This window comes from Corvus moneduloides, chromosome 1, assembly GCF_009650955.1.
Source record: "Corvus moneduloides isolate bCorMon1 chromosome 1, bCorMon1.pri, whole genome shotgun sequence".
NCBI classification, from domain to species: Eukaryota; Metazoa; Chordata; class Aves; order Passeriformes; family Corvidae; genus Corvus; species Corvus moneduloides.
In genome coordinates this window covers 54,274,001-54,299,513 of record NC_045476.1, presented here as the reverse complement: position 1 = coordinate 54,299,513, position 25,513 = coordinate 54,274,001, and the positions used below count along the sequence as shown (strand labels likewise).

Here is a 25,513-nt window from a genome sequence, read left to right as displayed (position 1 = left end):
CGGCGGCGCGGAGAGACGGCCCCGCCGGCGGCTCGGGACGGCGGCGGGCAGCGCCCACCTGGCCCCGGCGGGGGCGGGCAGGGGGCGGCTGTCCCCGCCCCCCCCGGCAGCCGCCCTCTTCGCCCGAGGGAAGTGCGGAGCCGCCGCCACCGCTCCCTGCGCCGTGCCAGGAGCCTTCCCGCGCCCCCCGGGCAGGGCGGGCGGCGAGGCGCCCCTGGCGCGCCGGGCTAGAGGCGGATGGAGCGAGCCAAGCTGCGCGCTCGGCCGGGGCCCCGCCGCTGCCGGGGGGGGCCGGCCCTGGCGGGGCGCGGGGGCGCGGCAGGCGCTGCCCCCGAGATGCGGCGGCCCCCGCCCGCCCCGCCGAGCGCCCTACCTGTGCCGAGCCCGCCGCCGCCCCTCCCCCGGCCCCGCCGCCGCCGCCGCCCCCGCAGGGGCCGGGACTGAGCGCGCCGAGGCACAGAGACACGGCCCCGAGAAGAGGGCGAGGGAGCGGGAGCGGTGCCGGCAGCGGCGCATGATGTGGGTGCCGCTGCTGGCGTGCCTCACCGCGGGGATCGTCTCCGTGCCCAGGTGCCAGCGCGGCCCCGGAGCCTTCCTCGGGGCGGCCCGGCTGCTGGCGGCCGTGCCGGGACTCTGCCAGCGCTGTAAGTCTCCGAGCGCTCGGGGCTGCTCGCCGTGCCCCGGCTGGTTGGGGTTGTGGCTGGGTTCGGTTCTGGCGCGGGGGCCGTGCGTGCGCGGGGGGCTTGCCCGGGCCCGGCGGCTGCCTTGGGACACAGCGCTGACAGCTGGGGCCGCCCGGCGCCACCGGCACACGCCGGCCGGACGGGCCGAGCTGGCGGGCGGACGGTACCTGCAGGGAGAGCCGGGCAGGAGCGGCCGGCCCCTGCCCAAAGCTCACACCGCCAGTGCCAGCCCGTGATTTAACTGTCCACCCCGGGGGCCGTCCCGCCTTTAGGGAGCCGTGGTAGCTCCCGGGAAGCCCACGGGAGTATCGCACGCCAGGGTGCTGCGGGTCCTGAAGTGCACCCTCTGCAACGCTCCATGAAGAGGACCCGCCCGGGGGTTCCAAGGGATGGACAGTTCTTGGCGATGGTAACACTCTGGTTTACGTCGTTTATATGGCATGTAGTGGCAGGGTTAAACAGGGATAGAACTACGAGAAGATTGTCTTCTGTTTACCGTGGGATAACGTGCATGTTGACAGTTCCCCGGGAGCTACGGTCCCCGGGTGAAAAAGGCTCTGGTAAATGTGGGTAACCCTTCGCGTTGTGGAATAGCTTCCCAAAGCCCCGGGCATCAGTTTTAATGTATGCAGGGTGAGAGGAGTTTGTGCAAAAGTACCTTAGATAGTACAGCAGTTGACATAGCAAGCAGGTTAGTCAATTATTTCATAAAGGATCTTATTTGGCTAGCAGTGGTCAAAGTAGATCAGGTTGTCAGTCATCTTTCTGTAGTTTTTTCTGCTTGTGGAATAATTGGCATTTCCAAGCTTAAGCCTGGAGTTGATTTAAAATGTTAACATGTAACTTCTAAAACTAAGATTTACAATGGGAACAATGTATTAGTCTTAACTTCTTTATTGCATATATGACAAATTCATGCCTAATTCAGTAGGATTTGCCCAGTGCTATTAAAAACAATGGAATAATTTGTTAACTTTCATAAGATAATTTATTTTGCTTTTTTGGCTTCATATTTTGAATTCAGAACCAAACTAAATGTCAATAGGAAAAATAAAATATATTATTAAATTTCTTATGAAACATGCCATCTTGTGTGTAGTATCCCAGATTCTTTTTTATGCAGTGCTATTGAGTTGAAAGGCTAATTGAAACTTTATGAAGAGGGTGGTTCTGTGCCTGAATGCAGTGTTGTGCTTGCTCATGAGTGTAGTTCCTGGGTACACACTAGTGCAAATAATGCATCAGAACAGAATGCCACAGGGGGGAGGTTATGCCACAGGAGGGCTTTTGTGCCAAAGGATGCTTGCTGTCTTTGTTGTGCTTGATAGTGAAAATATATATGGGCAATGCGTCATGGGTTATGTGTTTATTGTGACAACAGCTCTCAGATTGGGCAGACTGTAACTCAGATAGACCTTGTTTTTTTTCCTTTTCTTTTGAAACCTCTGCTAATTCATGAAAGCTGAAAGGCACACTGAATTCTTTCCTTCATACATAATCACTTTACAGGCTCCAGTCACAGTTGAAGCAAGAAGAGTGTTTTGTTTTTCTGTGAATGAACACGTAAAATTTTTTGTTATTATTAGTGTTGTTTGTGATTTTTACATTTGGTTGTGATAGCCGGTGCAGCACCACCTGGATTCTTTGAATGTCTGCAGGCTGCTTCGAGAGAGACTGGGCAGCAGCTCCATGTACAGATATTTGGCAGCATGGCTTTGTTCAAGCAGCCACTCCTCTTTGCTTCTACATCGGCAGTGCTGGGCATGGAGAAAAGCATTGCGCTGTTCCCGTGCCATCAGCAAGTTCAGTTTTTTTATGTGCAGAGTTGGCAGAACCTGCATATCTGTTGCATTGAATCTTCAGTTCTAAAAGAGACTGGAATTAATATGAAATGTACAAGGAACTCAAATTTATTTAATTCTTCCTGGACCATTTGTGGCTCTTCTAATCGAAAAATGGACAGCTTGATACTACCTGAGGTATTTGTTCTGCAAACTGCAGTTTGAGGGGTGAGTCACTGCTTGGGGATAAGTAAAGGTAGAATTTGGCCCAGTGTTTGAAGTTACAAGGAACGCAAAAGGAAATCTCACAATGCTGTAAATTTGCAATTCCCAAATTACAGGTTCTGTAAGCTCAGATAAAAAGGGTAGTGTTGCTGCCTTCTACAAAGAGTCCCTTGTTCAGTAAGTCTCACCAAAAGGAAATTTGCAGTTCAGTAAGCCAACTATAACAAATACCTGACATAAGAATCAAGCTAGTTCTGTAGGGATTTCTACAGATCCCTACATTTATGTTTGAACTTTGAAACCTGACAAACTCCTAAAGATGTAAACCAGTGAATTGAATAAAAGCTGGATTCTACAGCAGTGTGTATGCATTGTGCTAACCAGTTGTGTAAGTGCTCACTTCAGTGAAGACAGTCAGTTCCCTTGCCGTGTTCAGAAACTGACTGTTGAAATTTATTTTTTATCTGCTGTATAAGCACATGGGTTATGTGGGGCTTAAATACTGAAGAATGACTGATTGGTCAGGGTTAACAGAGGATATTGATTCAAACCTTAGCAGTGTCCCAAAACCAGTTATAATTAATATTAAAATCTGAAAACTAAGGTATTTGGTGCTTTCCAAAATATCTGTGGAATTATTCCTGTATGAAGCTCAAGTAAACAGAGTGTACTTGTGATGTGCAAATAGGGATGGGATGGCATGAAAATCTTTATCTCTGATTTAGAGAACAGTCACGCAGAACAGTTCTCTTAGGTAGTTGAGATTGACAGATCTCTTTAAATACCAACTTTAAAAGTTGGTACATTCAGTCTTCTTGAGTGTGTCAATTGGCAAGACCACTGGGGAAAGTGGGGGATCTGTGATCATGAAAGGGTCAGTTGTTAATTGATTTATGCCAATAGCATGACTTTTGTTTCATTAATTTTCTCCCGTCAAGGTCTTTGGTGCTTCACCGTTCTTGTCACATCAGATTTCTGTGTGTGTTCCCCCTAGTAAGAAAGTTTCATAAACCATTACTGTGTTACTTCTCAAAGGAATAAGAAAAGCTATTCAACCACCCGTGGAAGAACAGTTTTTGAAAAGAGGTGGTCAGGAAATGTCCTGTGGCACACATGCACGCACACAAAAAGGTCTGAAATAAAAGATACATCATGATGGCTTTAATTGGTGTTTGTCTGTTGATTCTGTTGTGTGCCCATGCAGCCCATTTTCTTTTGAGACTCAGTGGAAGAAGCTGAGTTGTATGGAATACTCAACACTGAGCCAGTTCTGCTTTTCCTGAGTCTTAAAACAATCCAACAAGAAGAGAAAACCCATTTTTAATTTCCTGAGTCTGCGTGGGTGATATGCTCCCTAAGGGTAATGGACCATCTTTGGTAAAGCCAACCTTTCGGGAACCTTTGGGAACCAGCCTTTGGGAAAAACAACCTGGGAGTTTGAGAGGGCTGTAGGTTGCAGTTCTGAGGAATAGTGAGGGGGAGGTTTGTTTATGTGTGCATTGTTCAAGAAGCGTATTATGCCAATAATTTGCCCATATTTGCTTGCAAATTGTACACTTCTCATAATTTGTTGCAATTTCATTTCTCTTCGGGGGCTTATATGGTAAGGGTATTTTTATTCTATGGTTTTTACAGATTGAATGAAACTGGTAGTTGCATGTGTAGTATTTACAATATTTTCATGCTACAGATGTTTTGAGATGAGACTGGGAAAAGAGAGGAGAGGGGCAGTGTATGAACTAGAAGAGCAGTAACTATACTCCTGATGCTCTGGGAAGGTTGTCTCTGTCATTTTGAACATGCTGTTGCTGAGGAAAGTTGTCAAGGCAGTCTGAAGATTGCATGCAGCAGAAATACTCTACAGTTTGGAGAGGCACCTGACTCTTTTCTGGCCCTTAAACTTTCAAGGACTGCAACAACTGAGAAAGCAAATAATTATACCCCATTAGTCAAGAGGCCTGAGTGAATAAAATTGATTCTCCATTAAAATACAGTCTAAGTTTAATTTACTTCCCCAGACCATCAGAAAGATGTCAGAATGTGAATTTCATGAAAGCTAAAGAAAATCTTCGTTAAATGACCCCCATGTGGTTGTATGTTCAACAAGCGGACATTAAATGTCAGATTATAATCTCCCTTTACAGAGTACATAAATGCTGGTAATATTTTTCAAATCCCTATGAAGAATTCGTGATGACTTGTCCATGTTGTGTCTTGAGTTTGGGACAATTTGAACTAATTACTAATCTACAGTAGGAGAAGAAAAAACAAAGATATTTTATTTACAAATTGTGCAAATTGGCATGGGCTGCTGATATATATCAAGACTTTTTCAGAAAGTCAGAGTCATCATTATTTTTGTAAGTTCTTACTTAGAAACCAGGGACCTCACATTTCTGGGTGTCTTCTCCCAAGTAACAAATTGTAGCATGAGAGGAAATAGCCTCAAGTTGTGCCAGGGAAGGATTAGATTGGAGATCAGGAAAAATTTCTTCACTGAAAGGTTTGTCAAGCCTTGGAACAGGCTGCCCAGGGAAATGGAGGAGTCATCATCCCTGGAGGTATTTAAAAGACACATAGATGTGATGCTTAAGAACATGTTTTAGTGGTGGACTTGTGCTAGGTTAACAGTTGAACTAGAGGATTTTAAGGGTCTTTTCCAGCCTAAATGATTCTATGATTCAAGGAGGTACTCCTGAGCCTACATGTGTTTTAGCCTCATCTCTGAAAAGTTCCACCACTTACATGAGGGTGGAATCACTCAGGACAAAAACTTGAAGAGCAGAAGCCTCAGACAGGTGCATATAAACTCAAGCTTTTAATGTGTGTATTTATATATATATGTATCAATGTAGAGGATTAGTGGTGGACTTGGCAGTATTGCGTTAAATGCTGGTCTATGTGATTTTAGTAGTCTTTTCCAACCTAAATGACTCTGATTCTGTCCTTGATTCTATGAATATATCTGATGTAAGAAATATTAACCTTAATGTACAAGTTAAAACTGCATTACCTACATGATTTTTTTTTCAACAATGTACATTTTAAAAAACACCCTTAGAAAAACTATACTTTTTTAGATCAGGATAGGTGTATGTTAGGCAGTGATTGGGATTTAATAGTTCTGTCAGGATAAGAAGGACAAGTGGAATAGCTTGGTACCCTGAGCTTTAAAGCTTGTCAGTATTCTTAAACTATATTAATGGCACTAAAGTCATATGTTATATTTTCGAAATTTATGTATGTGAACTATTCAGTGCTTTTACTGTAACTGGTTATCCAGACATCTTGGTTTAAATTTGGCTTCTCATGATGAATGTACTGAAAACAGAAAGCTGGAGAAGAATATTGGTTGCCTTGTGTTAATAAACTTTCTGTGTTTTTTTTTAAATAAAATTATTTAGGCCTTGGTGCTTCTCATTCTACTTGTGTTGTCCTTTTCAGCAAAATCTTGTTTTCAAAGTTCCTGTATCTCCACTACTAATTTCTGATTTCTGTCTAACCAGTGGAAAGATGTAATAATTCTTTCTCATCTGCTTAAGCAAACATAATTTTTGATGGACAAAGTAGGATATGGTCTGTTATTCCTTTCTAAGTACTTGAACTTTATTAATTTTTTTTTTCTTTTGGCAGTTTACATAAATGGACTTGGGCTATTTAGTTTAACTTCTGGGAAGGAAGTGGGGCTCTAATGAATTAGTTCACTGTACGCTGTAATGGAACCTTCCTCCAAGAAGAAAAGTAAGCTTCTTGCCAGCCATTCAGGATTCCCCCTTGTTCTGGTGGCAGAACAAGAATAACCCCTTGAGCAAAATGTAAGTGTTTCAGGATGATCGGAATTTACAGCATTAGAAAGCTGCCAAAAAAGCAACTTCTAGCTGAGGCTAAATTGGCCTAAATTGAAAACTTTGCAAAGCTCATAATTGACTTTTTTCTTTATATGTTTCTCTGCTTCCCATGACTTCATTGTCATATGCCTGTGGTGACTTCTTGGTATTTACTCATGGTGACAATAATAAAGAGTCTGAAGTATTTATGGTCATCAAAAGATACTGAGACAAAGATTTTAACTATGATTATTGGAGGAGGAAATTTCTGTAGTGTCAGGCAGGTGGAATGATGTTCCTGGATGTTTGATTTTTATTTTACTTCAAGCCTCTTCTCTACCCACTGTCTTGGGAGTTAGGTCGATAGCAGCAGTATTTCACTGGGTTCAGATCTTGAAGACTTAAGTATTTTTGGTATTTTTCAGTTGTAGCCGTGTTACGAATACAGCTGCGTGATGTATGGTGGCATCACGAAAGTAGTTCAAGTCTGATTAAACCAGTAACTGTCCTTTCCAAAATAAATTCTGTTCCTTCTCAATGTTCAAGAAAATTAGGCTAAGTGAATACTGTTTGTTCTCTACTTGAGAATACGATTTATTTCCATGTTATCTCTGCAGGGTGAAAGGGGTTAGTACTGTGCTGAGAACAACTTGCTTCTCTCAGATGGGAGCTTCTTCCTAGAAACGACCAAGTTCCCATCTTTTTGTTCAAACAAGACTACCAGGAAATAAGAAAACTTGGAACAACTTACACACTGGCACAAATGGCACAAAATTGCTAAATAAAACTAATGACATCAGCAAGCAGGCTCTTCCAATCTAAGCAAAGCTGTTGGAGTGCATTTTGCTATTAAAAATGTTGTGGCAGTACTTCAGAGCATTAAATAAACCACTACCTGTTTAAAACCTAGAATTTGTGTGTTTGAAGTCTGTCCCTTAGAGAGCATTTAAGCTGCACCTGGAGACCATACACATATGTGAATACTTCCTTGAAGGAACACAAGCAGAAGCTTGCATTCAGTCTGTGTGCACCTGTAGTTATAGCTAGTATGGGAGTCTGCATATTTTATAGCCCACAGTCATGTTTTGTGTAATCTTTGTCCCCAAATTATAAAAATTTAACAGGCTAAACCTAAAATAAAGGTTGGCCAGTGTCTGTTCCTAGACAGGTGGGTTGGGTTTTGCGGTTTTTAATTATGAAAAAATACCAGAAAGTTTTTACCAATTTGTCTTAGGGCAAATAACCATCTTTGGAGATTGAAAACCCTATTGAGAAGCAAATTACTGAAATAACAAATACTAGAGACTTGGTATTGTAGAAAACAGTAACATTTTTTTAAATAGCCCTCTTGAATAAATGCTCCTCCCAATCTTGTGGACTACCTACAAGTCCTTAAGGAGTGGTGGTTATCCTCTCTGATACCTCTCTGAAGTCTTAGCTTTTATTTAATATTCTTGAGGTTTTCTCATTGTGAGTGTAAACTACGTATTATGCGTTCAGTGTTTTGTTTTAACTCTGACATGTCTCCCTAATACCCATGTGCACAGCTTTTGGTTTGGGGTTTTTGGTTTGTTTCAGGAAAATGTTCTGTAGAAGCACAATTCAGTTTATCATTTTGTATTCAGAACTGAGGGACGTTTTCCACTAGGTTGTCAGCTTTTGGAATTACGGTCTAAAATGCAGAGTAGGTTTGTTCCAAACCACCATATATGCAGATAAAAGAGAGTGAAGTAAGCTGTTTGCATTGCTATGGACAAAGAATCTTTCAGGTTGTCTTTGGTGACACTGTGTGGGAAGAAATAGCTCTGAGCTATTCTCAGCAGTTGCCCATCCTCTGCGCTGCTGCTGGGTTTGTGAATGAAGACACAGTGCCAGGGAGAGGTCATGCTCCTGTAGGGCAGAAAGCAACAACTTGGTGATGATTAGATATACAATAAAAAGGTATGTTAGAGAAACAATTGGGTGTTGGAAGCCTGGCTTGAGGAGGTAGAGCTGTAGAAGATGGTGGGAGATAAAGCTTGGGCTTGTCTTTTATTCAAAGTTGAACTTCTTAAGCAGGCAAAAAATAGTCATTTTTATCTACCTTTATAACCATTATGACCTCCTAATTAGGTAAGACTTTATAGAATGCACAGGAACATACCAACCATTCAGGGCTGTTGATGTGCTTGCTACTTGCTAGCAGTGCTTGCTACTTGCTAGCAGTGCTTACTAATACACAAGAAATTAAATTAGCAGTGATGTATGGCAGTAGCCATTCCAGACTTTGCTCGAGCAGCATTACTGTATTCAAGCTGGTCAACTCCAAGGGAGCTTCTAGCAGCTGTAAATGACTGGAGTACAATGATTCCTATGACCGTGTTCCATCCTAGGAAACAGAATTAACTCCACACATCTTGAAGTTTCCTTGAAATCAAGGGATTTAATAAAAAAAAAAAAAAGCCCTCTGGTTTCACATGCTTTGCATTTTTATTGGTGTAAAGCTGTGCAAACAGGACCATCAAACCTGTGCCATAAAAGCATTAGCTTTTATGACTGTGGGAAATGAGTATCTTTTAATGATATAATCCTAGTAAATTTTCCTGTATGTTTTTATTTGCAAGAGACAGGATAGGTTAGTTTCTGAAGCCAAGTAGTCTTTGACTCATTGTTTGCAGGCATGAATTGCATCAACAAAATGTAACTATCTCCCAGAAAAGCAGGAAGTTTCATAGAAAGGAGAGGCTACAAGTAAAGTTGGCCAAGAAACAAAAATTGTGTTGTGAAAATTTCAAGGTTGCATTGCTTGTTTTCATTCTGTATTGTGGCTTAGGAACAAAGTCAGACTGGAGTAGTTGATAGCTCTGTCTCTCATAGTCAAGGCCATGTCTGAGGCTGTGGTTTGAACATTGTGTTTGTGAGACCTAACTGTGATACCAGTAGCTACTTTGGGTAGTACCTTTTCTAAAATGCTGTTATATACATCCTTCTGAGAAAATAAATAAAAATAAATCTTTGAAATTGATATATATACATTAAAAACCTGGGTTGCTATGCATCTGTCTGAGGCCTATGTTCCCCAAGTCTTCATCTTGAATGATGTGCAACCTTCATGTAAATGTTGGAACTTTTCAGAGAGATGAGGGTAAGACACTCAGAGAGTGTCAGGAGTATCTCCTTGAATCATAGAATCATTTAGGCTGGCAAAGACCCTTAAGATCCTCTAGTCCAACTATTAACCCAGCACAAGCCCACCACTGAAACATGTTCCTAAGCACCACATCTACATATCTTTTAAATACTTCTAGGGATGATGACTCCTCCATTTCCCTGGGCAGCCTGTTCCAAGGCTTGACAGCCTTTTCAGTGAAGACATTTTTCCTGATACCTGTCTAAACCTTCCCTGGCACAACTTGAGGTCATTTCCTTTTGTCTTATTGCTTGTTAGCTGGGAGAAGAGGCCTACCCCCACCTCGCTGCAACATCCTTTTCAGGTAACTGTAGAGCGTGATAAGGCCCGCCTCGAGCCTCTTTTTCTGTAGAAACAACCCCAGCTCCCTCAGCTGCTCCTCATAAGAATTGTGCTCCAGACCCTTCCCCAGCTCCATTGCCCTTCTCTGGACACACTACAGAACCTCAATGTCTTTTCTGCTAGCAGCTTTCCATCCCTTCTGCCCCCAGCCTGTATAGCATCACATGGGGTTGCTCTGACTGAAATGCTGAACCTGGCACTCCCCCTTATTGAACCTCACATAATTTGCTCAAAGCTTAGTATCAATATCGTTCTCTAATTACAGAAGTGTCCATACACTTCTTGGGAACTCCATGTCCACATGCCACTACAGAGCAGACTTACTCATTTTCTATCCTCCTGCATCATCTATGACTCTTGTTTTCTGCCAGGGCTTTCCTAATATTGTGTTGACAGAGGTGTCCTCCCCTTTTGTCTTTGCACTGTTCGGCTGAATCCAGCGTCAGCTCTCTCCAGTGGCGTCACTCAGACCTTGCGCAATGTGCAAAAAAAGGAAGACCTTGGTGTTTTTTCTTGCATGTTTTACAAAGACACAAACTCAGGCAAGGCAGGCTACTGTATTGCTTTGCATTTTAATGGCTTTTTAAATCACCTGTGTAGCTCTCACTAAAGACCCTCATGTTCAAAAGATACTGTGTTCATACCGTAATGCAGATTAATTTGGGAACCCCAAAACTCTCAGGACAGGTATGTTGGCAGAGTTATGAATGGAAAGCCCCTATCAGTTATCAGGACTTGTTCACTAGTGATTCTTTTCACTGCATTTATTTAGATGTGCAAAGACTTCTTATTCATGTCTCGCTTCTACCTCTTACCATCTCTGTAACCACATTATGGTTTATCTCTTCTACTATACTCCATTTTTCTTTTTAGGAACACTAACAGTTGATTAGTTTGGTTTGGGTTTTTTCTTTTGCTTGTTTGTGTCAATGGAAAGGTGTTTTTACTCATTTGCCAGGTTTACAGAAGTATTTTTTGAGGGCTCAGAATTTAACAGTGCCAATCATGTTTTGTACCTTTCTTTTACACGCCTTTATTTTCTTAGCAGAAACACGTCTCTGCCATGCAGAGTTTTAGTTTACTGCTTCTTCTGTTGCTGGTAAAAAACATTTTAAAATCAGTGTGTGGCTTAGTTTCTTTCTGTCTGAATTGTGAAACTAAGTGCCCAACCAGTAATGGAGAAGTGAAACAAATTAACAAATCCCATATGTAATAGAAAAAAAGAGAGAGGAAAGAAAAGTTGTTTGGTATTCTTCTCAAGTAATCTTAAGATTTCATTATAAAGCATAAAAAGTGTATAGTGTTCAAGCTGAAATCTCCTTTCCTGGGCAAGGCTGAGTACCTCTTAAAGCTGATTTTGAGGCATACCTTGTAATCTTCTTGGAAAATCTGGTGGTAACATAGTGGTTTTTTTAAGCATGACACAAAAGGCAGAGAGAATTATTTTTTGTTTGGGAAAAAAAAAAAAAAGGGGGGAAAAATCCCTAATTCCAGGATTAGGTTTTAGGATTGGCAGTTAAAGCACAGGCACTCATTTTTTTCCTGTAATCTGAGCAAGTCAATGTCCGACACAATAATTATGGAAAAATAATCCCTCCCCTGTATCATTTTTATAATGCTTTTCATTGTACCTTCTCACTCAGCCAAAGTGAATCAGGAAACCATGTGTTAGGTGGGACAGACACTGTCTGTTCCCTCTACAGGGTCATGTTGCTTTGTTCTGAAGACAGAAGGGTGAAGGTAACTGCAGTACGTTGCATAAAAGCTGCAGCTTTCCTCATAAATGATGCTATACATGAGTTACTGAGGGCCTCGTTCATTATCTGTGCAGAGGGATAGCCTGGCTGATTGCTGCCCTAGAACAAGATTAGATGCACAACTGAAGGAAAAGCAGCTCTGTAGAGGCTGGATAATTTCCCATCTTCTTGCCTTGATGAGTGTTCACCAGTCTGAGGGCCATGATCAGGGAGTATAAGCTTCTAGCTATATTTTGGCTTTCTCTTTTAAGAAAGCAAATGGTACACCCTCCAAAGCCAGCACAAGCGTGTACCAACAGTGAAGGTGATACAAATCCGAATTCTTGGCTGTACTTGAACAAAGTGCTGCCTGTTTGAAAACCTGTTTAACATCCTCTCTCAGACTCCAGAGTGCATTATTGTTTTTTCATCTCTGAGATAAATACCCTGATTGTGATAAAGTTACTTTCATAATAAGGAGGCAGGATATAATTATAACATATATGATGTTTGCCTTGTCTTGATCCCTCTTGTTGCAGAGAGTTTAGGCTTGCCACACCTGTGATCACTGTAAATAGCTACAGTTGTTGGAGCACGGCTGTAATTTTGTGGAGTAGGCTGGAAAAGTGTAGTTTAACCTGATGCACTCACTTTTTATTATATGCATATGCCTGTGCAGTTCCCAGCAGAGAATTTGGCCCTTGTCAAAAATACCTTTTGGCATACATCAGTTATAGCTAAGCCAGTAGAAACTAGCCCTTAGCTTTGGCTGAACAGTAACTCAGTCTTGTCTGGACTCTGTTTTTGGTGAAGTGGCAGGAAAAATCTCAGTTCTTTTTTGAGCCAACTCATAAAAAAATGTTTCTTGCTTTACCATGATTTTTTTTAAGCAACTGAAAAGTTTATACTTAAACAGTTATGGTTTTACGGTAGGCTTACAACTAAATAATAAATATTTAATGAATGAAAGCATGTCCATAAATGTAACTGTTATAACGGACTATGTACTTGGGAACCAGAGTAGTGATGTAGACAGAATAATAAATAAAGGAATTAATTCAACTTTTTCAAGTTTCTCTTTATTAAAAAAAATTTCAGCTTTTTGCTCCAATGGTACCAAGCTTGTCTATCGCCAGTCTGTGACTTCATGTTGTGGAAATGGAGCTCTTGAGACTGGAGAGTTATCAGCAAAGAGATTTGCATCCAGCAGTACTGTATATTCATTTGTTAAACCTTTTTATCTGCCATGATCACACTGACACTAGATTTTAAGATCTTTTTTTCTTAGAAAGTTTACAAAGTTTAGAAGTCTTTCTTTGTAAACTTCTGTCTTAGAAGTTTACAAAGGCACACAGACACCCCTATATTTTACTAGATAGGCTGTATTAATAAACTAAATCAAGTTTCAATAGATTCAAAAAACTAACCATACAGAAAAAAATTGGGACAGTTATTTTTCAGTCAGTTTTCCGATGTGTCTGGAAAATGGCACATAGACACATACTGTTGGTTTTTTTAGCAAGTGCATATTACAAAAAGGTGTTAATGTTTTGTTATGTGGTCAGTGGCATTTAAATTAAAGTACGTGTTTTGCAGATTATATGTCTTAAGAAAGGAGTCTCAGATATTATTGCAGGAAATTAATTAGAGCATACTTATTATTTGTCTTACTTGGTTTACTGATTGCAATGACGAGGAATTAATGTTCCTTATTCCTTATCTCAATAGCTAGAAACACAGATTTCTCATTTTTTCATGTCAACTGTTTATTCTTATCAGAACAGCTCTGTCTCTTACAATGGATATTAACTTGAAAGTTCATGTAATTTTCTCCCTATTTTTCTCCATGGTGGTCTTAAAACCACTATTGTGCTGCAGATCAGCAACTTATATTTTTCCTTGTCCTTTGACACTTTCACTGAATCTATCACTTTACTCTCTTTTTCTTATAATGCCTTTTATCTCTGCTGTCTTTGATACCCAGATGAAGATGGGAGGGCTGTTTGTGTGCCAAGAACAATTACATTCCTTTTATTTTTAGTCCTTCAACAGCTTTTCATTCTGAGTCTTTGCACTTTATGAATACTGTCTAGAAAGGGATCTGTGGCAAGGTCTACAACCCTGTGAATGTCAATACCTACCTGAAATCTTCATACTTTTTTCCCTCTCCTGCAGTATGTGGTAACATTTTCTATGGCCTCCAGCTCTGCTCTTTCAGACTGCAGAATATAAAGTGCAGTTGCTATCTTCTTATAAATGCAAAAATGTTTTATTGTGTCAGTGCTGAATGAGCTTGCTCTCATTTCACATCCAAGTAAAACTTGCTGTGTTTGTTTTTATAACAAAAAACTAAACAAAAACCTTTTGGATTTTGTCTTGTTCTTTTCTCTCTCCTTAGCAACTCCTCCTTTATTTATCACTACCAACCTCTCCCACCCTTAATCAGTTTTCCCTACATTCCAGCACCTTCCTGGGCTGCTTTTCAGCTTACTGTGTATATCATACCTATGTCTCTCCCTTTCATTTATGTTTTTTTTTTTCTCACATTGCCTTCATGGCAAAAATCAGCAGCAGCAGTTGATATGAAATAGAAATATAGGTCTGACCTTTGAAATTATTTAAATTGCCACTAATCTACACATTATCAGTTTAAGGCTGCAATTGTGCTGCACTAGGCTTGTTAATACTGATAATGGTATATGTGTTGTTGATACTAGTAATGTGCAAACTGTGATTAATTCCTTGGATCAGCCGTCGTTCTAAGTGACCTAATGAAAACTAGCTGTTTATATAATACAGGATCTTATCTTAGCAAAATAAACATTTTTAAAAAAAGGTATTTTAGTACATATTTCCCTAGTACAGCTGTTCACTATGAGAAGTTTGTCTCATTACCTAAAAAGCAAGATGGTTTGCATTATTACTGCAGATTGGAAAGAAGTAATCTGAGAGACAGTGCGTGTAGCCAAAACTTTGGATGAAAACCAAACTTTTCATCAGTTTTGATATGATGGTACATGCTATGACAATGGACCAATCAACAGATATAGCCTTTTTTTGTATGCAGAAATCAAATTTCTTTTGTTCCCTGTATATTTTCTAATATGGCATTCTGAACATGCCACAGAGCAGTGTTGTTAAACAGCACTACTACTGAGCTGCGCACTTTGTGCCCTCCATATAACTCTTAGCAGGTGACTTCTGTCTTGTTTAGAGGTGCACTGGTCTGCAAGAGACTTGTGCTCAGTGTGCTGAAAGGATACACTAATGCTGGCATTCAAGTTGAGCTGACCAAGTCTCTTGAAAAGACTCTTCTTTTCAGTACCCACTGCCAAAGTTTCATAGGAAAGAGTAGTAACTTAAGCAATAATCTATAAAACAAAGATGTGAAAAGGATATAAAGGACTTCGCTGGTAGACTTGTAAGTAGGCACAATTTTTGCAATTGTTAGTACAGAATGATGTGTCTTCAATCTGTCACACATGTAGTGTTGGATACATTTCTATTTGCTTCTGGAAAAGAAAATCTTCCTCTTCTGGGAAATTATTCATTGCAAAAATGAATATGCAGAGGGGGAATATTTATAGAAGGTGAGAAAATACTTTGGGTTTCATGAGGAGTGAATAATGAATAATTCAGTCAAGTGTAAATGACTTAAAGGGAAAATGTCTGCGAAAAGATAAGCTACCTAGTAAATTTTTTCTGTTAGGCAATAAATCAGCAAGATACATGCCAAAGATAAACTTTCACTTCAGACTTATTCTAAATCTTAAAAATTTGGCCTTGTGAATTGTGAATGGAGTTTATTCAATCTGTGCATATAGTTCTAGACTGTAGCTAAAAGAAAATTTTATTCCCTCACCACCATTTCTTTGTTCTGTTTTACTTCTGTTTGAATACATTGTCATCACTCTTAATCTGGAGAAGTAATTTTTCAAATCGTGGTTTAAAATTAGGTATTTTACAATTTCACATATCATCATAAATCATGAATGTTTGGGTTTATATTTCATTGCAGCGGAAAACAGATGTGCCACTTCAAATGCAGTAACATGCACAAAGTGTCTTGCTTTGGGTCCAGAGTGTGGATGGTGTGCTCAAGAGGTATGGCATTTTGGTTAATTACATTTGACTTTATATTTTAGCTGCTTCTGATCTTTATAAAGATAAAGACTTTTAAACTGAGAAAATTATAGTGAGAAATAGAAAGAAAATCTTTAAATGATCCCTAGAGACAGAACCTGAGAAATCATGTGAAATTTATTTTGTTTCCAAAGGAGAAAATGCAATCTTTTATTTGGAAAATTGCAGTAATTTTAAATAAAGTGAGACCTTTTTAATGCATTCCATCTGCTTTGTAGACAGCTTTGGCAGACTTACAGTAGCTTTGAGAGTTTAACAGTTTTTGGCTTCAAGAGCAAAATTACTTATCAGTACTTTATATTAAGTCCTCATCATATATGAAAACAAGTCTATACATATATGTCTACTGAATTTAGCAAAAGGTTGTACTAACAGTGGAGGTGACTTTGACTTCACCATATACAATGATCCTATCACAAATGGAAAAAATTATGTTTTTCTCATTTTGACACTTGAAACTATCAGTTTTGAGACTTAGCACAGAAGGTAGATCTTAGGTTGCAAGAATTATCCTGAAATTATTGTTACTTTGCAAAGTATTTGTAAGGATATGGGAATTTCTGGTTTTGTTTGACAGAAAAAAAAATAACCCTGTTGGTAGCATGATTTTGAGTAATCACTTCAGAGGAACAAGCTTTTGAAGAATATCGCTGACAATCGCAAGCTCATATGCCCTGTAAGGTCATGTGGAAATTACCCGTAGTAGCTTTCAGGTTAGCAGAGAAGGTAGATAAGTTCCTGGGGTGTGTCTGGCTGAGATAAGGAGTGTAAGGCACTGGCAATATGTGAGATATTATGTCTTGGAATTATTAACTTAGTCTGCCAAAGGCACAAGGCTAAGTAATGCAAGAATGGGTAGAGGCATGCAGGGCTTGTTTTCCCAGAGGAAGCTTAGGGCATGAGTAGATGGCACAATGGATTACAGTGTGGAGGGGTTCATTATTTTGGCCTCATGTCCTGTGTTACAAAGGACAAGGCTTTATCCTCCTCCATCTGCATTTATCACAGAACAGCATTTGCTAACTTTCCAGTGCTGTGGATCTGCAGTACGTCCCCTTCTAACTAGGCATGTGGATTTGGCCAGTTTCACTTCTGCTCTGCTTCTCTTGCTTCACTTCTCAAGTCAATGCTGAGAGCTGTTCATGGAAGCCAGGGCTTTGTCAAACCCTCTTAAACAGCTGGTTCACCTGCACACCGTTCATGGTTATGGAACAGCAAAACCCTTATTATTGCAGGTGGAAATACTGCAGTGCAGCTTAGCCTACCTGCTTCATCAGAGCAATATTTTTAATGAGATAATTAGCCGTGAGGAACTTTTGAGATGCTTTGAATTTATACCCACACACAGTGGACTTCAGAAAACACTACAAATCTATTAGTCATTACCAGTAATGAGAGTAAATTTAATAATAATACATTTAAAAATCTAGCTTTTTGATATACATATACTAAAAAGGGTATATAAATAGCAGTAACTTAAGAAGTAGTCTCTGTTGTCTTCAATAAAGAAGGTTATGGAAAAAATGTCAGAGGTAGACTACAAAAATGAGTTTGAATTTGAAAAACAAGACACATGACTGTCAAATTTCCTTCTTCAGGGGCTTCCTCTAGTCTTTACAAGGTCTGGATGACTATTATATAACATACAATTGACTGTATGCACTTTTAGATTGCTTATTTTCCCCATTTGCCTCTGAAAGATCAGAAATTGTCCTTTGTTTGGTTGGTCTCCAGCTTTGGCTCAGAGGATACTTTGAAAGACTACAAAGGATCTTGTCTTTTTTTTTGGTTTTTTTTATGTTCAGAATTGTATTAATCATCACATTAGTGGTCAGGAAGGAATTTTGTATTGGATCATTTTGGCACAATTTTTGGCAAGTTTGCTCTTTTGATGCAGCAAAGGATGGGCTGCTTCTGACATCATCCTTCTACTAATCACTTTCCTGTTGCTACAAGGGCTTTTTTATGTTGGTGGCATCTTAAACTGTCCACTCCCGTAATAATACATGATTTCCTCTTTCCGGGAATTGAAATTTCATAGTCCAGCAGGTCTTTGGATTTTGTGTAGTGTGATAGACAGATTCAGGTTGGCTAAATCTAAAGCTGACCTCTGTTGTTCCTATTAAATATTAGCCTGAGTAACATTACCAGTGGATTCTTCTGAAAACTAACCTGTTTTGATGTTGTGGGAATGACACTTTCTTGCTAAAATGAGCTCATAGCATGGCACAGAACTTTTTTTAGTGACATAGTGACAGTGTGTAATTTCCTTTTTCTCCAAAGCTGGCTTGTTCTGATTGTGCAAGATCCCGTTTCTCATTAAAAAAAATTTTCTGTGTAGAAAAGGGTCGTTGTGGCAATTAGGGTTAACTTCTAATTTAAATATTGCATCATTGCCATTATTAAAAACATATGGCTTCATGAACTTGTTCTATGATTTATTCATTTATAGTAGCATATTTTATTGTTTCAAAGACTATTATTTTGGTTTTCTTCATCCTTTGAAGGTAGTACAGGTTTTTTTTTCAGCTCAGATTGTTTTGTACTTTTTGTTTCTTATTAAACAGGATTTCATGGCTGGCACAACACAGAAGGGACGCTGTGACACTGTTTTCAACTTAATGAAAAGAGGCTGCCAATCAGATTTGGTTGAAAACCCCACAGTTCATGTCACAATACCTAGTGACCACGAAACAAATATACAAGTGACACCAGGAAAAGTTTCAGTCCAACTGCGTCCAGGTTGGGTCGTCTCTAGCACATTGATATTATAGTAAACTTAAAATAAAAACAATACTTCTAAGTACAGCTATTTCGTGAAGAGGCATCTGGAATAATTATTTGGAAGAATGATGGTATAACATTGTATTGTAGGACTGTGATGGTGTTGCTCCCATATTCAAGTGTCATCTTCAGCAAGATTTGTTTCTGTCAAACACAGATAAAGGTCAGAATAATGGAAGTAATAAGTGGAAAGGGAATTTTAGGTAGTCTTTCCTGTTTTCTTATGTAGTTTCTTGATTCTTTAGCCACTTACACTAACAGTTTTGCCTTACCTTTCCTTCTGAAAGTACAGTTATAATTACTGAATTCATGATTTGATAAACTTCTTGATTATTTCTTTACTTTCAAGTGCATTGACTAGACAACTACAAAAATACGAAAACCATTGTGTAAGAAAGGACTGAATTCCTAAAGAAGACTTAAGTATTCACTGCCTGAATTTCTTTTATAACTGGTATATCTCCATTTGCCCTCAGCTGAAGTCTAATTAAATCAGTGTTCATTCTCTATCTCTAAAAAAGCTGTAGCCAACAGCAGAAGTAAAGGTGATATAAAAGGATGCAGGGTTATCTTTCACTCAATAAAATTTAATTTATTTCTTTCTTTTGCAAAGAATAATTGGAGAAAAATATGTGAGAGGGATCAATCTTTGGTAGGAAAACATTAAGTGTTTGGGAGAAGTATTTTGCTGATCTTCACTGGGGAAATGATAATTTTATGTCAATTACTAGGGAAAAAGGAAGGATCTACATGAGTGTAAATTACAAAGGAGTTCTCATTTTCACTCCTTACAATAATAAAACTGTCAAGATAACATCAGCACTTCTCCTTTCCCCACTTTCCTTCCAAAGTGACTGATACTCCGCTTTGTACTGAGAAATGGTTTCAGGAACTGAGCTACCTCTAGCTCTGTCTGTAATAACATTTATTTCCAAAGGCATAGCAGATTCATAGAAAAAAAAATTAGCTTTCTAAAATTCGGTTTCAGTAAACTTTTTTCCATTAAATAATGAAATTAAGTTTGGGGTTTCTTATGCTTTGCAGAAGTTCTTGCATCAGGGAGGCAGAAGTATAAAATTCCAAGGACTCCAGAAGAAAAACTTTTTATATGTAGATATCTTGCCCATATTTTCTGCCTCAGGAAAATGCACAGATATACCACTATAGTTTTTCCTCAAAACAGATGTTGGATACAATATAATCATGCAGACAAAGATGGTTTTATTTTGATACTGGGGTTTTTGACACTGTTTACATATACTCAACATTTAGGATTTATGTGGGAAAAAATAAAAGCTGCAGTCAATATCTTGCTATATGCAAACTGGAGACCTGCAAGGATCGTTTACAAAAAGTAATTCAATTTACATTGGCAAAGAGGAAACATAAATTGCAGCACACTGAAATTGCTTTCCTCGTGCAAGACCTAATACAGACAAATCCTGACATTTTCAGGTGGATTACGTTCAAAGAAACGGGAGAAATTACTTTTGCATATTTAACTTTTCTGAGTCAGATCTTTGTACTGGATGTACCTTTTGATAGTTTTTATTGAAAACCTGCATAGTTCTTCTGTAGCATCTTCCTTCTTCCTGTCCTTTGCTGTATCTTCATTGCACAATACTGGATTAGATTCTCCACTCGTCACATGAAGATCCTAAACTCATTTCTGCTATGAGCTCACACTTCAGGTGACATAAAATGATGACTAATTTGAAACCATGCATTACTGTACCTACTCTGTCTGTACTCATCACTTAACTCCTTTTGCTGACATTACAGAATATTAGGGAAGCAAAAATGTGAGGACTAGTTTTAGCAGTTTCCAAAGCATTAATATTTTTATTACATATGAGAATGTGTTGTGGTACTGCAGGAGAGACAGACATCTGTCATTCTGAAATAAGAGTTCTATTTTGTATATGCCAAAACATGGATTTTTTTTTTTTTTTTTTTTAGATTAAAACCTTTTTTAAAAAAATATATATTTTCATCCTACAGAGTTTTCTCATCCAATCTTTGGAAGCAATTTGGGATAAACTTGTGTCATTATTTATGTGAGTTTTTCAGGCTGCACTGTCCTTGTGGTGCATATGTAGTTTTAGATTCTGTCATATGACAAACTATTTGCAGGATACATTTACATATTTTGAAGTGTCAACCTTGAAGTGACTGACCCCAATTTGTATGCAGATCTGTGTCCTTTGTGAGCCACAACTGCTTTTTGTTATAATGCCAAAGGGATTGCATAACCATGAATTTAAAACAAAATGGGGAGAAGTCAGATTTTTACAATAAATTGCACAGTGCTCCTGCAAGAAGAAAAAACCAAGATGTAGTACAAAATGTCCCTTTATGGCTTATTTTTGAATGATTCTTCAAGGTTTCATTTACTCTTGGGAGATTTTCTTGTTTGTTTGTTTTTCTCTTTGCTGACACAACTTTATGCTGAGATTGCTACAAAAATAAATGTATTTTTAAGCATGTCCATTCAAAAATAGTAAATAAACTTACTTGTTTCTTTTTTTAATCAGGAAGTGAAGCAAACTTTATGTTAAAAGTTCGTCCTTTAGAGAAATACCCTGTGGATCTCTATTATTTAGTTGATGTCTCAGCTTCTATGCACAACAATATAGAAAAGTTAAATTCCGTTGGATTTGCTTTATCTAAAAAGATGGAGAATATTTCTCTTGATTTTCGACTTGGATTTGGATCCTATGTGGATAAAACTGTGTCACCCTATATTAGCATTCATCCAGGTAGAATCCATAACCAGTGCAGGTATGTAGTCTTCTTATATTTACTTTAGTACTGAGACGTGTATTTAATGACACGAATATCCATTATACATATTTATTTTTAAATTCTTCAGAATTTGTCTTTATTTCCTTATACCGTGGTTCTTTGACAAAGTTCCTAAGGAAATGATGAAAATTGTTTTACAGTGATTACTTCTGAAACACCTGGTGAGTGATTTCAGGAAAACTTTCTGTATCAGAAAAAATGTGCTGTATTTTCTTTAGGAGAACAAGCCAATATCCATGCTGGTTTGGAATATTTGGTTATGTTTTGTATTTAATTTTAAAGTCAACTGTTGTGGTTTTGGTTATTTTGGATATGCTACCTAGATTCATCACAAAGTTTTGTACTTTCTGACCCATGTTCTTTCTAGTGTATGGTCATGTATTCATTAACTCTTCCCTTAAAACTCTACTTTTGTCAACATTATGTGGTTCCTTTCAGCTCATTTAATGAACAAAAGCAATCCTCTGATCAGCTTCTACAGTTCTAATGTGAATGAAATCCTCTTTTAAATAGAAAAGATGTTCTGGCCTGCATTTCCTTTTTCATACCCTGCCTTTTATACCTTGTGTTCAACATACATAAAGTGAGGGATCATTTCCAAAACCCCCTGGGGAGCAAGATTACTCACAACAGATTCAGAGCTGTATGATAGTAGTTGGAAAAGTGAATATAAATTCTTCATACTTTCTTGCTTGCCTTTCCTGGGAAGACATGATCCAGAGTTCTGTGAAGTCCCTAAGTAACTTTTGTGATTTCAGTGGGTTTTGAATTGGTTCCTAGTAGTGGAATTCATTCTACAGGTGTGACTATCTGTGGATAAAGCAGTCATCTAGACCATCTATACAGAGTGAGTGGATATTGATTAGCATTTCTAGGTCATGATGCATTTTGACTAAAAGTAGACATCTGCAGAGGTATTAATCCTTTCAATGCCAGTTTCTCTTCTTTGACTGCACCTTGATTTGGAGGAGGGCAGGTTCCAGTCTGAATGTAGTAGAAATTAAGGGAATTGAAACCTGCTCAGCATCTCTGAAATGGATGAGCACTTCAACTTGTGCCATAAATCATGGCTGTGAGTGGGTCCCAGATAAATGACCTTTATAAGTGGTGTTTCACTAGCTTACCTACGACAAACATCAGACTTTCTCCCTTATGCATAATTTGAAAAGGTATTTTTTACTGTGATGTTACTGAAAATGGATTTTCTCATCTCTTTGATGAGGTAGCTGTTATAAATATCAATATTAATTTTATGTACATTTACGTAACACTAGTGGATATAGGAACTTAGATTTTATTATAGCTTGAGCCAGTAGCCTGTGTAGCAACCTATTAAAGGACCTTAATGTTGCAGCGTGATAGTCCTTTCTCAGGGATAATGAAAAGCAAAGCTGTATCACCCTGTAGATATTCCAAAAGGGTTTATATACTCCCTGAGATCATACCATCCCTCTTGTTGCATTTTTGTTCTGTATGAAACACTACATATATACTGTCAGTATATTAACTGTTATTATACACACAATTCCATAAAATACAAAATAATATACTTTTTTTGTAGTTAATTATAACTACTTCCCACTGAAATTAATTTCACATAGAATTGCTCTTTTTTTCTGTTTCTTGTCCTGTGCTACCTACGTCTGTATTGGTATCAGAATTTTATGGGTTAATGAGGATGCAATATTTTTATCTCCTTCAAATGAAGAATAAGGCTTTTGATTTGTTTTGGTTTTTACAGTGATTACAATTTAGATTGTATGCCTCCTCATGGTTATATTCATGTGCTATCCCTGACTGACAATATAGCAGAATTCAGAAATGCAGTGAATAAACAAAAAATTTCTGGGAATATTGATACACCTGAAGGGGGTTTTGATGCAATGCTTCAAGCAGCTGTGTGCCAGGTAAGGAAGGAGCTTATTTACAAAAGTCTAAAGAAATAGTAATTCAGGCACTGTATATATTTTCATATATATATATATCGATAAATGTGTATAAATATATATAGGTACAATGGTGCTCAGTGTTCTTGAATTCAAAATGCCAGTTCTATGCCTGATAATACTAAGATTTTTTTTATTCCTTTTCCATTATTTCCCCCTTAACTGTACATTTGCAATTGAAACTGTAAAAGGACAGCATGAGGGAATATGTTTCAGTATTGGTTAATGATCTTCAAATTCTGTCTTTAACCAGCCTAACCAACATAGGATGGATGATGAAAGCAACTGCTTCTTGTTTGAATGGAAACATGTATTAATTTCAGTCAATTACATAATTAGTTTCAAAAATCATTAAAACACTGCTTGTGTTCCTCAGTGAAGACATACAAATTTGACATTTCTTCTCCTTTAGGACTTGAAAATTGAATGATAAGTTTCACGTATCTGCTTGTGTTGACAAGGAAAACAGAAGAACTTCAATGTTATCAACTTTTAAAGATTTCATATTTTAAAACAGTACAAATCAACTAAAATTTAACTTTTGTATATTGATAAAATTTCGTCATAGTCTCTCCCATGCAGAAAAGGATGAAGAAGATCTGTATCAGTAGGTCTCAAGCTAGAAGCATATTAGATAAAGAGAGTTAGTTTTGCTCTAGAGAGCTGTTTTGGTTGTTGTTTTTATTCTTACACATATTAATGCAATAAAAATTTTGAAATTCGGTTGATTCATGGGTTTGGTAATGCTCTATAAAATACTCAACTCCTGTTCAAATCACAGGCTTGCTGTGTTTCTCATCTGTTAGAATGATGTCAGGACAATGGTTTTATCTTGTCCATCTTCACATTATTTTTCTGAGCAGTACAATAAGTCAAGGACAAACAGTAATCCAAACTATGCTAAAAATGAATAGTTTGGTCCAATTTTATTTTCAAATTTTGATGAACAGGTAAGTAAAAACCACTCTTCATAAACACTGTGGTTGAAGCTGTTACAAAAAATTATTCTGGAACTTTGGAAAAATTCCTAAAAATTCAGTGTTTCTCACTGGACACATTCCACACTTATGACATGTGAGTTCTAGAATAATATATGCTTCCAAGAACAATAGAATGGAAACATTCATGAGAATGTGGAGGCTTTCCTTCTAACTGAATTGTGAACTAAAATGGATGGGAAAAATGTGCAATTCATAATGACCATCATGAACTACAAATTATATTAATGTGCACTAAATTTGCCTACAATAGACCTTTATAACTTGCTCCATCTTGCTTTAACCAATACATCACAGTTGCAAGAGACAGCAGGTTAGAACATGGAGCTGCTTTAAAATTTTGATTGCTATGACATATGTAGGTAGGAATCATAGAACCACAGATCATCTTAATTCAGAAGGAACCCATAAAGATGATTGAGTCCAACTCCCTGCTCCTCACAGGATTACCTAAAACTAAACAACTCTCAAGGTGACAAAGTCAAATGATGGAGTCTTAGGAGAAGAGTTTTTTACAATGCTGGAGAGAATTTGGAATTATTTAAGACAAAACCTGTTTATAAATAAAACTTAAAATACTCCTTTTTTTAGAGGAATGCTGTCTAGGAGTGTCTGAGGGAGACTGATGCCTAAAGTGTAAGTTGGAAAAGACATGACACCCCTCTGTACTTGTTATCCTTTCTGGCATGAGATGTTTAATCCCCATTCAGAGCTAGCAGAGAATGAGCCTGAGAAGGGAGCAAAATCCCTCTCTGTGAAGAAAGGAAGACAGAGAGTAAGTCATGAAGCTTGGCTGAGTACATGGGGTGTACTGCAGGTACACGTTTCACATGCGAATGGTAGAGAGGAGACAGTGTCATAGGAAGGAGATGAAATGGAAGCAGTGAAAAAGAAGATGGAATAATCAAGAGAGGGAAAAATGAAAAAGCATGTGATGTATTTCCTGTCTGCCTCAGAGGTTTGATTATAATCAGGGAGATAAATGTTTTGAAAATACAAATCGGCATCAAAAAAAATTTAGACATAAGCTTACCTTGCTGCATCCTTCACATCACTGAGTTCCTAAAAGACATT

The 25,513-nt window shown here is 38.4% G+C and overlaps 1 protein-coding gene across 4 annotated transcripts in view; it reads left to right on the top strand.

Moving 5' to 3' along the window:
- Nucleotides 1-396: 396 nt before the first annotated feature.
- Nucleotides 397-25,513, top strand: part of ITGB8 (integrin subunit beta 8) — a 49,048-nt gene continuing 23,931 nt past the window's right edge. Inside the window, exons 1-5 of one of the 4 annotated variants that reach the window (XM_032110083.1) lie at nucleotides 397-644; nucleotides 15,782-15,867; nucleotides 18,474-18,648; nucleotides 21,225-21,471; nucleotides 23,237-23,402. In XM_032110083.1, the coding sequence (XP_031965974.1) occupies nucleotides 515-644; nucleotides 15,782-15,867; nucleotides 18,474-18,648; nucleotides 21,225-21,471; nucleotides 23,237-23,402 (804 nt within the window). In that variant the 5' untranslated portion in view covers nucleotides 397-514. Of the gene's footprint in view, nucleotides 645-15,781; nucleotides 15,868-18,473; nucleotides 18,649-18,780; nucleotides 18,854-21,224; nucleotides 21,472-23,236; nucleotides 23,403-25,513 lie in introns of those variants that run through there. The other 3 variants (XM_032110068.1, XM_032110058.1, XM_032110076.1) reach the window with 3 other exon arrangements.